The sequence below is a fragment of the Falco peregrinus genome, chromosome Z (genome assembly GCF_023634155.1).
Source record: "Falco peregrinus isolate bFalPer1 chromosome Z, bFalPer1.pri, whole genome shotgun sequence".
Taxonomy (NCBI): Eukaryota; Metazoa; Chordata; class Aves; order Falconiformes; family Falconidae; genus Falco; species Falco peregrinus.
This window is the reverse complement of record NC_073739.1, coordinates 66816806-66833394: the sequence shown is the minus strand read 5'-3', so window position 1 is coordinate 66833394 and position 16589 is coordinate 66816806. Positions and strand designations below refer to the sequence as shown.

At 37.2% G+C, this 16589-nt stretch overlaps 1 protein-coding gene across 1 annotated transcript in view; it reads left to right on the top strand.

Annotated features, from left to right (window-relative positions):
- The window catches only part of NDUFS4 (NADH:ubiquinone oxidoreductase subunit S4), a 48251-nt gene that overhangs the window by 8315 nt on the left and 23347 nt on the right, over nucleotides 1-16589 (top strand). The window contains exon 2 of the mRNA XM_055791266.1: nucleotides 11977-12055. Within this exon, the coding sequence (XP_055647241.1) occupies nucleotides 11977-12055 (79 nt within the window). The remainder of the gene's footprint in view (nucleotides 1-11976; nucleotides 12056-16589) is intronic.

Sequence of the window (16589 nt, the reverse complement as noted above, 5' to 3'; positions counted from 1 at the left end):
GCAGGCAAGCTTGAACCTCCTCACAAAGTTTAAAAAACCCTCAAATTTTTAAAAAACTTTTTATACTCATAGTTTAAGTAAGTTTGTATAATTTATATATTTTATTTATGTACATGTTTTAATTCTCATGACAATGCAGTGGATTTTGGTAAGGTTTTTAAATTCTTTTGTAAGAATTTGATTCTGTGTGTTACAAAGTATACTTCCAAACTGTCTTTTAAGATCACATCTTTTATTGTTTCTAATAAAACTGTTAAGCTAGCAGGAGGCAGGCCAAAAACTTAACATTACCTTCTTTATAATGCATGTTTCTGTATTTCCTAAGAAATGAATGGTGTATGCATGTTTCTGTATTTCCTAAGAAATGAATGGTGTATTTCTGTCTGAGTTTCAAAGTGCAGTTGTTTCCTCCTGACAGTATAACAGTATGTATAGGTACTGTTTTGTTAACAAGCCACTTTCTAGTTGCAGGAATTTCTGTCTCTCTTAATATTCCCTTGACCTGTGACTGATGTTGAGGAAGTAAATGAGCTTCTGACTCAACTAGACAGACTGTAGGCAGCTCCAGAATGTGTGTGGGCAAACAATTCTTACAGCTGCTTATTCCTGGAGTGTTAACATGAAAGATTTCGTAAACAGCTTCTATTCATTATGTTTTAAATAACAGATTTGATGTATTTTATAGGAAATATTTGAAGACCTATCTTTTTTGACTGTATACTTTATATGTAAATACTTCTGATGTCATTTGCTGTCAGTCTACTAAAGTATTGTTGGTGATGCCATTTGTATTAAAGTCCAAGCCAGAATTTTGTTGCAGAGGATAACTGTTTAACTTTCCATCTTTTCTGTATTTTTCAGTAATTTTAAGTAGAGATTTTTCTGGATGTTGTATCTGATGTCAGTAATGTTCAGAAGTACCGTCTTTCATTATAAAACCAGAGATGTATTTTGTGGCTATTTAAAGACCCAAGAATAAACAAGACGCTTACTGCTTTCAGTAAACCCACTGTATTTTAAATGAAGGGAAAAAACAGCAGAGTTCTTCATGCAGTAGCTTTGACTTTTCTGTCATGTATTCAAGGAGTATTTGTATGTGCTGCTTAAGTTATTTGAAGTGAAATTCTGCAGCCGTGATGTTTTGCCATATGTCAGTGTTGATTGTGCCTACTGGAGAAAGAGACAAATAATCCAAATGTTGTTGTCTGAACTGGAATTCAAGAATAAGGTTTGCATTTGAAACGCCAGTTTTGCCTTAAGGGTTTATTCCACTTTAGAAAAGAGTGAGCAATAGCAAGGCTAGGAGTCTCCTTTCAGGGAGCTAATAGCTGCTCAGATAGTAAGAATATGAAAAGAGACTAGAAAAAAGAAAGAGTACTACCAGTGGAGGAGGAGAAGGTCAGCATATAAGGGAACACACAAATAGGGTAAACTGATGAGGTTATTTTTATTCCCCGGCTTGAGTTCTCCAAATATGCTTGTAAGGTGTGTTTATGTTAATAAACAGTGATAAATGGGGAAAAAATGAAGTAGGATAGTGATGGAACAGCAGGGCACTCAGGCTTTATTTTAAAGTGGATGTCATTTAAGTACCTTGGTAGTTTCATTACATTATTTTTCTAATGTACAATAATTTATCCTTCATCAGACTACAGATGCTGATACAGTACCCTCTAGAATAAAGGATTTCCCCCACCCACCCCCAAAACTAGTGCCTTGTAATTGTTAGTTGCACTTGCACGTAGAATAGCACTTAAAAGTTCTGATGTGGTAATATTTTAAGACTTGGAGACACTTGCATATGTTGCTTACATTGCAGCCAACCATTTGTTTTAAGCTAAAGACAGATGTGTATTGTAGAAGCTAATTAATCACACTGGTACTCACAACAAAAAACCTGTGTGTTTAGTATCTTTTTTAAAAAAGAGATAAGTTTTAGAATTGGTCATGATAGAGAGATTACATAAAAATTAAGTCCTGTGCATTTGTTTCAAAGTAATGAGGCTGAAAAACAAGTGTAAATATGTTGCATACACTGGAAACACTCCAATCTCCCTAGAATTTGATGTGGATTTAATGACTAGTGAAGAGTCTGGAGCAGCAAAGGCTGGCTGCTCCTGAAGGTAAGGCAAGCTGGAAGCCAAGCCTGATCCCAGCAGGCACAGTGCCCTCATGACCAGTGCACAGTCTTAGAGCATCTGTACATGAGGACAGCTGGGTGCTGGTTATAGGGGTCCATCAACCGTCCCAGACACAGCAGTCATAAGTGAGGTCCAGGGTCTGTCTGAGGAGTCCTTTCAGGAGCAAAAGAGACATGTTTGGAGACAAGCTGCAACGTGTTTCTGAAGTCCATCCAGGCAACAGGGTCTGAACAGGACTGGAGTCATACTGCAGCTTGGGTGAGGAGTCTAGCCAGGCTGAGAGACAGGAGCCAGAGCCAGGGCTAGAGGCAGATACACTTAATGATGTCGCTTAGGCAAGGGTGGAAGATCCAGAGCTGAGCTTAAATGGAGCTCCAGGGCCACAGGCAGGGGGTGGTCATGGAGGCCCTGGATGAGGCTGGTCAGGGCCGTTAAGACCTGTTAGTGCCTGTAGGGTCCTGATGGCATGGTCTGACAGAGTTTGTGTTCAGACTGTTAATGTTAGCGCAGAAGCTGACTTGAAAAATCAGATTATATTCTTTCTTGTAAGATGCTATCTTCTCTGCATGTAACTCAGTAGGCAAAGATCTATTGAGATACCATGGGGGTTGTTCCACTCAGAGGTGTGTGAAAAGGAAGTTGGAAATATGCCAACAAAGGAATGATGTGGATAGGCAGAAGAATTAACAAATGGGCTGTGGTGTGATTAAGGTGTGTGATACAAAGGAGAGTAGCCAAGGTACCTGATAACTGTGGAACGGCAACAGTTCAAAAAGGAGTTGAGGACAAAAGCTTAATGTTGGGAAGGAAATTGAAGAGTAAAATGGCTGAGACAAGTGTTTAAAGGCCAGGTTGGGTGGGGCTCTGAGGAACCTGGACTAGTGGAAGGTGTCCCTGCCCATGGCAGGGGGATTGGGACTAGATGATCTTTGAGGTCCCTTCCAACCCAAACCATTCTGTGATTCTATGAAAGCTGACAAAGCAAAGGTGGCATAAAATCGTACACAGTAATATTAGCTATATTATCCCATTCTTATCTAGAACAGCTGCTGAGAGCATGCGGTTCTGGAAGTGACCGGCTTCTGTATGTTGCATTCCATTTGTGAGGGATTTGCCTGCCTCTTAAGTGGCTTTTACAAAGTACTACAAACACAAATCAATAGATTGGTCTTAAATACATTTTTTCATAGCTGCCCAACACCTGAGGCTTACTAGCCAAATAGCTTCATGGACTTTTTTTAACCATTATAAACCAAGATGTAGTTTTCCAGTATCACTTTATAGGATTGTTTTTTGTACCATGGTTTAGTTCAGTAGTTTAAGTTCAATTGTTTGAGGGCATTAAATATATGTAAGAAAGAAGTTGCCTTTGTTTATATGCCATGTTTTACAGACATTGCTATTACTTTAGGTAATTAGAATAAGTATTACTTAAGCCTACAACTGCAGTCAGATAGAAAGGCTAAATAAAGAGGAAAGGATGAGGCTGAAACACAGGACCATACTATGCCATAAACCAGTTTGCAAACACAGAGGAATCTTTACTAATTTTTTTTTGCTTAATGTTACATGATTCAAAGGCTCTTGTTCAAAATGCATAAACTTCCCTAAGACAGAGGTGGGTAGTGGAACATTAGTTTCATTCCTCACAGTTTTGGAATTAAACCCTTTGACTTCTGTTGTTCTTACTATAAAGAGAGCACAGTTTATAGTTACTGTCTAGTTGTATGAATGCCTTAATGTGTGTGTGGGGGGAGAAGTTTGACATTTAGAAAGCACAATCAGAGCAAATATGTCACCTGTTTATTTTGTATTTACTCCCTACGTAACTTTTCCCTCTTCCTTTTTAACTTTATTAGGCTTTCTAACCAGATACATAAAATTCAGTTGATAGTTGATATGGGCTTTGCAGCATTTCTAGTATTTGCTTTTCAGCTGACGCGCCTGCAAGAGGTTTCCACTGGTTCACAAGGGAACCTGCTGTTCTCGGATTGTGATTTTGAGGCTGATTTCTAAGATTAGATCTTCTCGTTTGGAGAGTAGTGTGTCATGAAATTGCTGATCAGCAACTGTACAGGTGGCAGTAGTTCAGAATTCCTGTCACCTGGCAGCAGTTGGACATCTTATAAATTATGTATTCTACTGCTGTAAAAGTAGTACATCAGATCACCTTTTATTAAAAGTTTTATAATTTTTATGACAAAAGTATTTAAATAATTTTGGGTCATTTTATTCTTAGCATGCTAAGCCCCTTTCACCCATTTTCAGTCTCTTTGCTGTAATCTGGGGGAGACCACTAGCATACTTTGAATCTCATGCATATGAGGGTCTAGAAGCACTGGTATGACTTTGTTCAGAAGTTTAGTTGCAGGTAAGTGACAGAGTTTGCATCCAAGCACATGCAGAAACAGTCTGCTGTCAGCCTGGGACTTGCAGAGAACTGTTTCAGTATGTGCAGCTTGAACCCAAGCTAGCTCTGTGCTTTTTGCCTGAACTGTTCCTCAGCTGAAGCTATTTTCATCGTGTATATGCTTGTGCCATGCATGTACCCACCTTATTAATGCTGCTACAAGGCACAATGCTAAAAAGCAGAGTGGAGACATTCATATAGCTCTGCGGGAGTAGGTTGAATGGGCCTGTGCTTACTGTATGGCTATTGCAGAGCCTTCTGAAGGGTTGTGCTTGCCTTTGTTGTGTGCGAAATGGTGTCAGCTCAATTAGCTAGCTGGAGAGCAGCTCAGAGGGGCCTGTTTAAGTTGGGGGCAGTGCAGGCTTGGCACTAAGTCAGAGCTAATCTTCATCTTTGTTGACCATTAGAAAGCTGGTTGAATGAGGGAAACTGATGGTGGGCAAGTCAAGCTGTGTCTTAAGAGAGCTGACACTTGTCCTGGGACTTAACTGGGGTGCCGGGAGCAGCTATACTGCTCTGGTCCTGCAGTAGTTCTGGAAGGACTATGGCTATGTTTGCATAGTGCTGTGGTTCAGTTGATACCTTGTTGTCTGCAGATACATCAATAACGTTTTCCTATCCATAAGATAATTGAAGTAGAACATAAAATAACTAAAATTTGATTCTTTTCTACTTAAATATTTACTACTTGAAGATATAACTCATTTAATGTTTCTAAAGGCAGTTGAACAGAAAATTTAGCTTTGAAGATACACACTGAATTACAAGTCACAAGTCAAATGCTTAGTTATTTTCATGTTTCAGTACCTTTATATGACCATTGCTTCTTTTAATAATGCACATTTGCCTAACAAAAGCACAATCAGTTCCTGCCCTGTTTTCCACATACCTGGAATATATATGTATACACATTTTGCATAGAAGCAGTGTTAATAAATTTCTGTTATCAATTTTGATCTTTTTTGCCACTTAATATAGAAATTTCAGTAGTTTAAATTAAATAAATAGGCATTCCTTTCATCCATTCAGAAATGTAATTTACTGTGTTTATAATTTAACATCATTTTGTAGGCGAAGGAAGAATTACGATGTGTCAATATTGCCTGAGAATGTAACTGTATATTCCTGCAGTTCACACTACAAAATAGAACTACATGGTCTCCACAGGCAGTATTTGGCATTATATTTCATAGTTTGTTTATGTTGGGATGTAATAGGAATAATAAATGTATCCTGGTAAAAATAAAATACCATTGACTCTGTTAGGTCTTTATCACTTTAATTACAACTGTGAATCTAATACCGAGGAACTATTATCCCACTCCACTTAGAGTTCATCTCTCACAAGTTCAACTTTACAAGCTGTCTTTATAAAACACATTATATGGGGGCTGCATTCTGTGATCTGTACTGTATTCGACATCATATAACAGGCAGTCATTAATGTCTGTATTTTACATGGCAGAACATTATACTGATTTGGTTTTAGTCTACTTAATTGCAGCGTGTGGCTCGGTTGGATGCTGTGGAAGTTCTGAGCTGGCAGTGTTTCCATGTTCTTTTTGTTCAGAATTTAATGTCATTATGGTGGCTGTATGCTGTGAAGCTTTTATTATTCCTGATAAATGCCATAATATTAAAAAAGGTTGGTTTTCTAAGAATCTGTTCAAGGTTTTGAATGGTTCATCACGGCTTCTGCTTCTGCGTGTATGTATATCCACACCTACTGGTGCCCTGATCATTCAGTATGAGAACAGTTAAAACAGCATTTAGACTTACTTCTTAATGACTGCCCTCATTCTTCATGAGGCTCGTGAGGTTTTCATCAAGGATTTGCTTCATCTCTGTGTTGTGATCTGATTACCTGTGCTGCGATATCTGGTTTTCTTTAACATGTCTCCAACAGTTGACCAAAAGGGGGTGCTAATAGATCAAACAGTCACACGTGTTGCCAAAGGTTAAGAAGCCTATTTTTGTGCAATGGATTAAATCTCAGCTACTGAATTAGGTCAGGTAAATATGAGTGTTTGCATCTCTGTGTTATGTAACACGCTAGTCACATCATTGCTCTTTGTGGACGGCAAATTCGTGCTTTGTAAATATGGCAGCTTCTTGCCTTCCATTAGGCTTGTGGAGGATTCTTCGTGGCATTTCCAGAGGCTCTGTGGCTGGCATTCTCTTCTGTAAGACTTCCATTTATATCGTATAGGGTTAAGCGTAAGTTATTTAGCAGATACTTAAGAAGTTCAAGTTTGTTGAATTTTAGAGATTGACTACAGATATCCAAAACTACCAAGATAAACGTTCACATCAAATGCCTTAATATCCTACATCCTGATATCACAAAATACTTTCACTGTTCTTTTTTTTACTGTTTGGTTTCTCCAGTTCAACAGAGCTTGGCTAATGGCATCAACAGAGCTGGGGTCTCTAACATAACAAGGGAAAAGAAGCCATAAATACATCCCCTGCAACAAGGAACCTTGTTATGTCCTTATCCCACAGTGGGATAAGATGGTCAAGAGACCTGATACTGATGTGAATATTGTGGCATAGGACTGGAGAGCTTCCAGCAGCTTCTCAATGGACCCCTCCATTTGTGTAGCAGAGATGAACCCATTTGTGACTTTGCTGGAACAGCATATAATGGTGGGAGCACATGCTTCTTGTGGACGACACATGGTTAGATGATCACAACATTATTTTTTTTCCAGGTTACCCAATACCTATAGAAATTTTTTAACTCTACAAATTCATATTTTCACTAGTAGTGATCATTAATTCATTCCATGTCATTGAGCTATTGTGAGAGTGTTTTTACAAGTATTTAATAAGAACACCATGTAGTATAGTCTTTGACAGATTTCTGCTCATGTCTCTCTACACAGTATAGAAGACATCCACATTTACTGTGGACTAAGTGTGGCATCTTTACAAGCCATACACCCGGTTCTCTTTGATGAAAGAAAAACTTTTTAGGGACTAGGAGACCTTGTGAAGGGTTGGTTATAATCCAAGAAGCTACAGATTGGATTAGTCACATACATTAATGTAGGATACTGTGGGAAAGTATCAGCAAGATCATGAAGGACATAGGTGACTTTTCAAAATAAACCTTAATTTTATTTTTGTCTCTGTAAATTTGAAGTATTTTTGATTGAAAAGGCTAACTATTCTAATCAAGCCAGGCTTTTACATTTAAAAGCTTGTTTCTTCATCACTAGGGAGCTCACTATAAGATAGATGTTTGGGCAGATCCACAAAGGAGCTGTGGCCAGCTTGGAGTCTTGTCACACTGTTATTAGATAGTAACTGTGAGGGAAGTTTGTCTGATATGTGTTTTGAATGGGACATTAATGAGCCTAGAAGTTATCAGGGTTTATTATTGCTAACTATTACACGTAAAACTTTCTGTATAGTTTCTGAACTTTAGGATTCTATCACTGCTATTTATTATTATTTAAAGTATTCTGCGTACAGTAATCTTAAGTCAGAGTTTGAGTGGTCTTGGAACAGGGTAAGAAATGGAACTTCCTGCTTTTAAGGCCTCATGCCAAGATCTTTTTTGACAGGAAAAAAAATAATGCGTAAGAAGTCAAAAAGGCAAAACAGGATAATGTGGACCCATATTGCTTACAAAGAGAAAGGGAGAAAGCAGATTACCTTTCTGGAGGTCAGTAGTAGAAGAAAGGAGGAGAACCTTGTGAGAATGGAACTGTAAACAGTATGTTTTATACTTCTGTAAGTTTATCTGTCACAAAAGCTACCTAAAGGCAAAGGTATTGGGAATTTTGTGAGAATTACTTTACTGTTGAGCACAGAATAAAAGATTTACATTGAATGGTCACTTGAGTGATTTAGATGGCATATTCATTTAATTTGAAGGTAAAAGAAATGTTGTAAAGTTTATACAATTTCTAAGGGGAAACTTGAGTGACGAAATGATACTTGTAGTTGTGGGAATTTGAAAAGGGAGGATTGTGCGTAAGAGATCTGTTTACTGATTATCTTCTCAGTTAAGTGCCTGACATTAGGGACAAACTTGCAGTGAAACCTGTTGAAAATTAAACAAGTGCTCTGGGAATCAAGTAACACTTTCTATTAACTTTGAAATAGTAGTATTTCAGAGTTGCTGGTATTTCTCCAGGTTACTTTCCTATGAGAGATGCAACAAATGGAAATACCAGCAACCTATCACATTTAAAGCAAAACTGGTGTTTTATGTATTTTTACACAGCCAGACCTCCATGGACTTACAGTTCACATTCCTAGTCTAGTCCAAATGTCAGTTTTCAAGCACTTTTCAGATAGGAAATTCTTAAGGAAAGTATGTTCTTTCCAACTCATTGCAATCCAGGGATGGCAGAAGGCTGGGCATTTAAGAAATGTACAAGGCTGCAAATTCCAGTAACAGTTGGGCTTTTTCCAGAATGCTGTAGTCAAGAGAAAGGGCTTTGAGAAATGATGAAGAGGAGCAGAAGTTGACAGGTTAGTAAACTATCTGCCTGCTTTTGTAGAAGAGCTGAAACATCATGGACCAGCTGTAAGGTGTGATGCCTTGCAGTTTATCCCAGCTGACAGAGACATCTTGTGCAAAAAAATCAGCTCCCTCTGCATGCAGTGTAGAGGCATCTAAGAGAGATTCTGCTCACCTTTGATCTGGTGGGATTTTTACCCTGCTCTTCCCTATCAACTGTAATGATATGAAAAACATTTAATTTTTTCCTGCAATTACAGAAATTTCCAAAATGAGCAATCATCTGAGGAAAAACAATTTCAAATGGTGTAATGCTGAGTGGAAATAATTTTGGAAGGGCATGGCGCTTACACTTTGCAAAGCTGATTAATGCTTTTCCAAATCAAAAAATAAACACACACACACACACACCAACCCCCCCCCCAAACAACAACACAAAACAGCCAAATGCAAACTGAATTGTGCTAAAATCTGTTCCAAATGTCATACACATTAGAAGAAAATCCGTGATTCTGATTACCCTGTTGCTTAAATCATGGCATATTCAAATGTTTACATAGTCATCAGACCTCTCCACAGAGCAAGGTTCATCGAACTTCTTGTTTCATAGTTTAGATGATTTTCTATCCAGAAAGGACCATTTTGATTGCATAATCCAATGTCCTGTTTTGGCCATATATTAAGAGGTGTACTGAACACTGTATCATGTGATGTTCTAGAATAGCTGCAGAATAATACTTCAATACTAAAATTATTGGAGCGGGGGAGAAACTGATTTTCCTGTAACAATGGTTTTGCCTTGTTTAAGGTTTTAAATTTTGTGGCTTCAGCTGCTTACCACTGGAACTCAAGCATAATGCTCCTGTTCTGATTTAGGATAACTGCTCTGGCGTGTTTTTGAATAAGGACATCTAAGAGCCATTTCTTGTAGCATTTTGCAGTATCTGTCTGTTGTGTTTTTATGATGTATTTTTTTACATGTTCAAATTAAAAAATAACAGCTGTGTTGAACCAAAAGCTCTCTGGGACAGAGATTCTAAGCTAACATGGTAGTTATCATTTTGATGTTTATGAAATTCTTGTGCTCCCTTATGCTTGAAAACTTCCATCTTGTTCTTCAAAATACCCTTCTGGTGGGTTTTGTGATTCTAAACAAGAATAGATGTGTCTGTCCATGTCACGAAGTTGGGTGATATTGTAAACTTTGTACTTTGAATTAGTTTTTCATGATGTGGGGATTTTTTTAAGTTGTTATTGGCGGATGGAAGGTAATTTAGTAGACTGTAATCTGTGTTAGAAGTATGGATTTGAGGAAATCTGCATTTGAAATATTACTGAACTGAACTTCATTCCATTTGCTTAGTTTTGTAAGATTCTTGTGGCTTTCTTTAGTCACTGATTTCAAATTCCTGTCTAGTGTAGGTTTTACCCACTAAAAACTTTACCATGCTAATATTGCCTGAAAATTGAATTCTTATTTAGTTACTGTGTTAAATCCAGTGCAGCTAGATTAATTAAATGATCAAGCTCATATCTTCAAATGCATTCTCACCAGAATCAACAAAAATTAGGGGGGGGGGGCGGATTTGAGATCAGAAGACATGGCAGATGCATGTGTTACGGAGACTGTTTCCCCAGTTAGGTCTTCCATGTTTCCATGGTTTAGTATAATGTGGTAGAAGATAATGATTTTTTAAGTCTACAAGTTTTGAATGATTGTGTGCAAGTTATCTGGCCCTGAAACACCTTTCATTTTATTGACTATTTAACAGTTACAGTTTATGTGGGGAAGGGTTAGTTTGGATAGTATTGCAGGTTTTATGGAAGTCTTGGAATTTGGCTTTAAAAGCTGTGTTGTTTTTAAAGGCATCTATGGATGCTTTCCTCAAAAATTAGATAAAAATTACGAATAGGTTAAATTACTAGCAGTATGGTTGTAAGTTCCCATAGGCAAAATCTCAGAGTTCATTTGTATCTGCAAGCATGCCTGGCTTTCCAAAGTAGGTAATCATCTGAAGAACAGTCAAAATGAAAGTGGGCTTCATCCCTGTTACTGTTCTCATGTCTGTATTTTTGCTTTTTTGTGCCTTATTTGTTTAAAATGACCTTAATTTAATGTGGAGCACATTCTTAGCTCAGGGAATTGGGCTTTTTGGCTTGTTTCACTCACTGTTGTATTATTTTGTCAAAAGATGATATATACTCGGAGGGCCCAATCCTGACATTAGTGACAATGCAAATGAAGGGAGATTTTACTTTTTAAATCATTAATGTGGAATTGGATTCTGTGTTTCCATATGTACCTTACAGGTTTAGTAGTTATGCAAGAAGATTAATCATATTTCTTGGAAACAAATAAGCTGACCAATACTGATCTAGTGATGAAGAAAATACTTGTGAGCTTTCCCACTCAAACCCAGAAAATTTTGTTTGAATTCTCAGCTTAGGGTTTGTTTTGGTTTTGTTGGTTTTTTTTTTGTTTGTTTGTTTGTTTTTTAATTTGTTAATGTTCTGTTGTTAAAGTGTAGAACTGGAGCTTTACCATTACAAATAGATTGAGGATTTTTTTCCTTTGATGCCATCATTTTAAGGATCGGAGTTCCAGAATGCTTGCAGCAGCCTTGTATTTTTCTGTCTGTTCGTGACAAACCAGCTACTGTACATTCATATAGAGTAGTACAGTCCTTGCCACTGGCAGTCTGTCTGTGACAGAGAGCCTGTAGGCTGACATAAAGTGCAGCCTGTTGTGAACTGCTAAGTGGGAGTCTGCCAAAAACTCAGCAGACAGAACTAATTGGGGAGAAAAAGGATTTTTGTGCCCTCATCTCTCCCTCTTCAATTTTTTTTACAAGACGGATATTGTTAAAGTAACTTGTTTATGTAAGATTTGTCTGCCTCTATTTTCTCATTGCATGAATCATTTTTTAACTTCAAGTCTTGCACCGCAGGTCACTGAGCACTTCCACATGGCGGCTGGCACAGGACCAAACTCGAGACACGCAACTCATCACAGTTGATGAAAAATTGGTAAGGGTTTTCTACTGCATACTGCTATGATACAGCCTTCAGGGTTATTTTTGCACAATAGACATTCAGTATGGTATTCTGCGTTCTTCTAGGAAAGCTGTATAAATTGGAACTACAAAGCAACAATGCTTCATACATTTTTAAGAGGAGCATTAGTAAAACGTAACTATGTGAAGGCAATACGGAATTCAAAGTATTAAGCAATATAAAATGATGAATACCTTGTTTATTATTATTATTATATCATGGCCAAGGATCAATATGAACTGTAATTTATAACAGTTTGTTCTTTTTGAAATCCGGATATGTAAGTATACATTATTTGCCAGATTCTTGAAACTATCTTCATTAGGACCCATTTTATTAAAGGAACTGTGCAAAGAAGCAGCATGCAAGATTATTGTTACTATGCACATATACTTTAGCTTTTGAATATGCATGAAGGTTAGATTACAACTAGGAACAAATGCATAACATTCTTCTGCTAATCAGTAGCAGATCAGAAATTTGGCAATCTTTTCTTGTAAGTTCTTCCATAATGTGTGGTCTGTTACTCTAGGTGCAACCTGACACTTATGTTTACATTATTCAATAGTATAATTTTTGTAAGACTTCTGAGGGGGAATGCATCACAGCAGAAGCATGCTTTTCATTGGTTTTCAAATCACTTTTGAATCTTCAGGGGAAAAAAAATATTCCCATCATATATACCAGACAGTTCATATTGTATGTAGTGCCTTGTATTCCTAAAGCTATATTAACTACTTGAGAAATATTTTGAATTTGTATTTATAAATCGAAAATTTGTAATGTCAGCTGTCACAATCTAGTTAACGTTTAACAGGCTATTGGAAAAAAACACACCTACTTTACTCTTTAGGGCTTTTTTTTCTCATGCTTTGTAATGTAGATGTAGCAATAATAACCTACTCACAGGTAAAAAAATACAGTTCTTTACGTAAGCTTTTTTTCTGATTTTAGGAAGTAATAGTATAATTTTAGGTTTAAAAACCAGGGAAAAAAATAATGCTGTATTCTAGTGAATGTGATTGTCTTACTAATCTAGTTGCATAACTTGGGATTCAGGAAATTTCATTTAATGGATAGGGGTTTGTGAGTCACTATGTAAATAAGATTCTCCAAGTCAGTAGACCTACATTTCCCAAACAAATTACGAATGAGTTTGATTATTGTAGCACTGTTCTTTAACATAAAAAAAAAATAAATCTAAATAGCATTTTTATAATGCCTGAATTTACAGTATCATATTTCCCTATTGTGACCTCAGGTGATGAATACATAGATCTGAAAGAGGCTAGTGCGAAGAGAAACCCACAAAATAAATACTCTTCTATCTTCTGTTTTGTATTTAAATGTACATTATCCTAAGTTAGGGTTGTACATTACCCTGTCTATCTATGACGGTTTACACTTCCAGTTGAGTTAAAGTGATACTGATTTGAAATACAACTATTCTGTTCTCTTAGTGTTAGTGTAAATGAATTGTAAGTTAAGTGGGTATTTCTGTCATAGACGACACTCGTATCATAGTTGCTGGGGCTGGGGTTTGAGATCTCATAGTAGCAGCTGTTGAGTAATTTTAATTTTGATACATGTAATGTATCTAAATAATTGTTTTATGCTCATTTTTTTTCAAGTATTACATTAAATGTCAGACTGGATAGTATTTTTCTACAGTATGTTGGTGCACATTCTAGATGCGCAAATCTTTTTGTTTTCCAGATTATTGTAGAGCCCTAAATAAAATGATGGGAAATTAGAATAACATTTTAAAATTTTCATTTGTAGGTTTAGTAAGTTTTTGAAGTAGTTTCCATAATGCTGTAAAATTTCCAATAATCTATGTTCTTTTAATGGACAAAAATTTGTATCCCATTAGCAAGGAAAGTCTTCACAAAGGGGTTTGATGTGGTTTTCAACTCTTTTCAGGACTAGGAGAAGTTCTCTGGGCACCTATTAAACCTCATGGAAAAGTAGAGTACTGTATTAACTTATTTTAAGTTGCTGCAATATATTTCCTGATTTAAATAGGATTAATTACAACCCATTAAAACCAATTTAACACATTACATGAATGTTCTGTTTTTCTAATAATGTTGCTCAGCACAATAAAACTATTATTTCCATGCAAGTTGTAACTAAACTGTATTCCAGAGGTTAATATTTAACTTTTAATTAAAAAAAGACCCCTTTGCTTGTGTTACTGCCAGATGTGTGAATCTTATTGTTAGAAATCATTAAGTCCTATTTTGATGGATTTGTTGGCTTTGTCATACTTGGGTTTTTTGGGGTTTGGTTGTTGGTTTTTTTAAAGCCTAACATCACCTTATGCGTGGGTTTTATGTGCGTATCAGAAAGAAGAAGCAAGAACAGGTGGAAAATGGGATATGGTTGTGCTTGTTTGCCTTACTGCTCTTGTAACTTATTTTGAAACTGAACTCTTCTGTGAGCTGGTGTTTGCAAGGCTAGTAGAGTAACACTGTGTTTATTTAGAACTTTTAACTGCATATTGTGGTTGGGTTAATCTATTTCCAGTGCTTTTGTAGGCCCTGTATTCCTATGTATACATGCATATGCTAGAACTTGATCAACAGGGATTCCTTTGGATTATCTAGAGCCCCATTTGGTTCTGTAAGTACTAAAATGTTCCTTGTCTTGTGAACACAAATGAAATAGAAGGCAGAGGAGCATCCTGACATTGAATTATTAACCAGTTGTCAGTTATCTTCTTACTGCCACCCAGCATGTGTTGAATACAACAGAAAAATGAGTTCTAATGAAATAGCAAAAGAGACAGTAGTTTAGGCCATGTTGACCTTTTATATTAGGAAAAAGTGGGACTGTTAAATATAAGAGGAGCTAAATGCTCAGCTTGTCTAGAACACATCTGAGAAATGGTACCTATGTCTCAAGTTACTGGCTGTTTTGGGTGAATATCGAATAAAATAACTTTTAGTGAATAGTTAAATCCAAGGAAAATAACAGACAAAATGAACAAAGCTGAACAGAAATAAAGCTCTTGCATCACATTTTGAATCTCTGGCCACCAATTAGGTCATATTCCAAGAGTCTGGACAAATAGTTATGTGAAAAATAGTCTCTCAAGACCCGGCTTGTGTTAGGAAATTTGGGCTATAGAGGACAAAGGCTGTCGGCAGCGAATCTCCCTCAGGTAATGTTCCAAATGATTTAACTGTTTATGCATATGGAATAACATAGCTTCCATCATCATTATAAAAAGCTTCAGTGGTTTTGTCTGAAATGTGGGTTTGAACTGTTTTAAATTGCTATGATTTGATTAAATCGTTTTAAGTAGGGTACATCAATACTGTTTGTTTTAGCTAAAAGTTGTCCAGTTCACAACATGTGTGCTGTAAGCGGCTTCCCAGTCAGGGCTGGTGACGCTGCATTGTGGGTATCTAGCCTGGAGTTTCTACAGGCTAGGCATTTTTGTGAAAGTTGCCCCCTAATATTTGCCAATAAAAGGACTTTCGTAGTGGATAAATGATACCGATTTCAAAATTAGAACAACTGCCAGAAAATATCCTTTCCATCTCTGAGGCAGAATATTCCACTGATAATGTATATCCTGTAGTTCAAGAGAAAAAATATTGCAAAGGCAGTTTTAGGGTTTGGTCACTGCGGAGACACTAGAAACGTTGTTCAACTGTGCTAAGGATCAGCTGTTAGTTGCAACCATCTCACAGATGTTTTTAGTCTGTATCAGGCCAAGACAAAATAGGATGAGTTGCTACTCAGGACTAAGCATTCAAGAGCAGTGCTATCAAGTGCACTTGAGATGGTACTAAAGTGGTTTTTCCAGCATTATGAGAACATGTAGAAACGGACTCTATTACACACATGACAGGCTAACTAGAGTGATAGTATTGACATTTCAGCACCTGTCTTGAAATTGTTTTATATATACTGTGAATTAACCTTTGTTTCAGTAATGGTTCAGAAGTCTCAGTTCTGAAATTCAGCAGAGGGATCGTTTACTTCTGACTGTAGATGAAATCACATACATAACTCATTAAAAGTAACTTGCATACACCAAACTGGGCACAGAAAATCTGAATTCTTTTTTGAGGAAAAGTTCCCATTTTTTGGATGATGTTCAAGAGGAGCAGTAAAAGCTGTATACTGCAGCAGCCTAGGCCAAAGCAGATTAATAAGTGGACTTAGTGGATGAGGGAAAGGCTGTGGATGTTATTTATCTGCTTGAGTAAAGCCCTTGACAGCATTTCCCACAGCTTTCTCCTCAAGAAACCGGCTGCTCATGGTTGGACGGCTGTACTCTTTCCTGGGTAACAAACTGGCTGCATGGCCACTCCCAGAGACTGGGTTAATGAAGTTACATCCAGCTGGCGGCCAGTCAGAAGTGGTGTTCCCCAGGGCTCAGGGCTAAGCTCATCAGTGATCTGGATGAGAGGATTGAGTGCAACCTCAGTAAGTTTGCAGGTGATGGCAAGCTGGGGGGGAGCGTTGGTCTGCTGGAGGGCAGGAGGCTCTG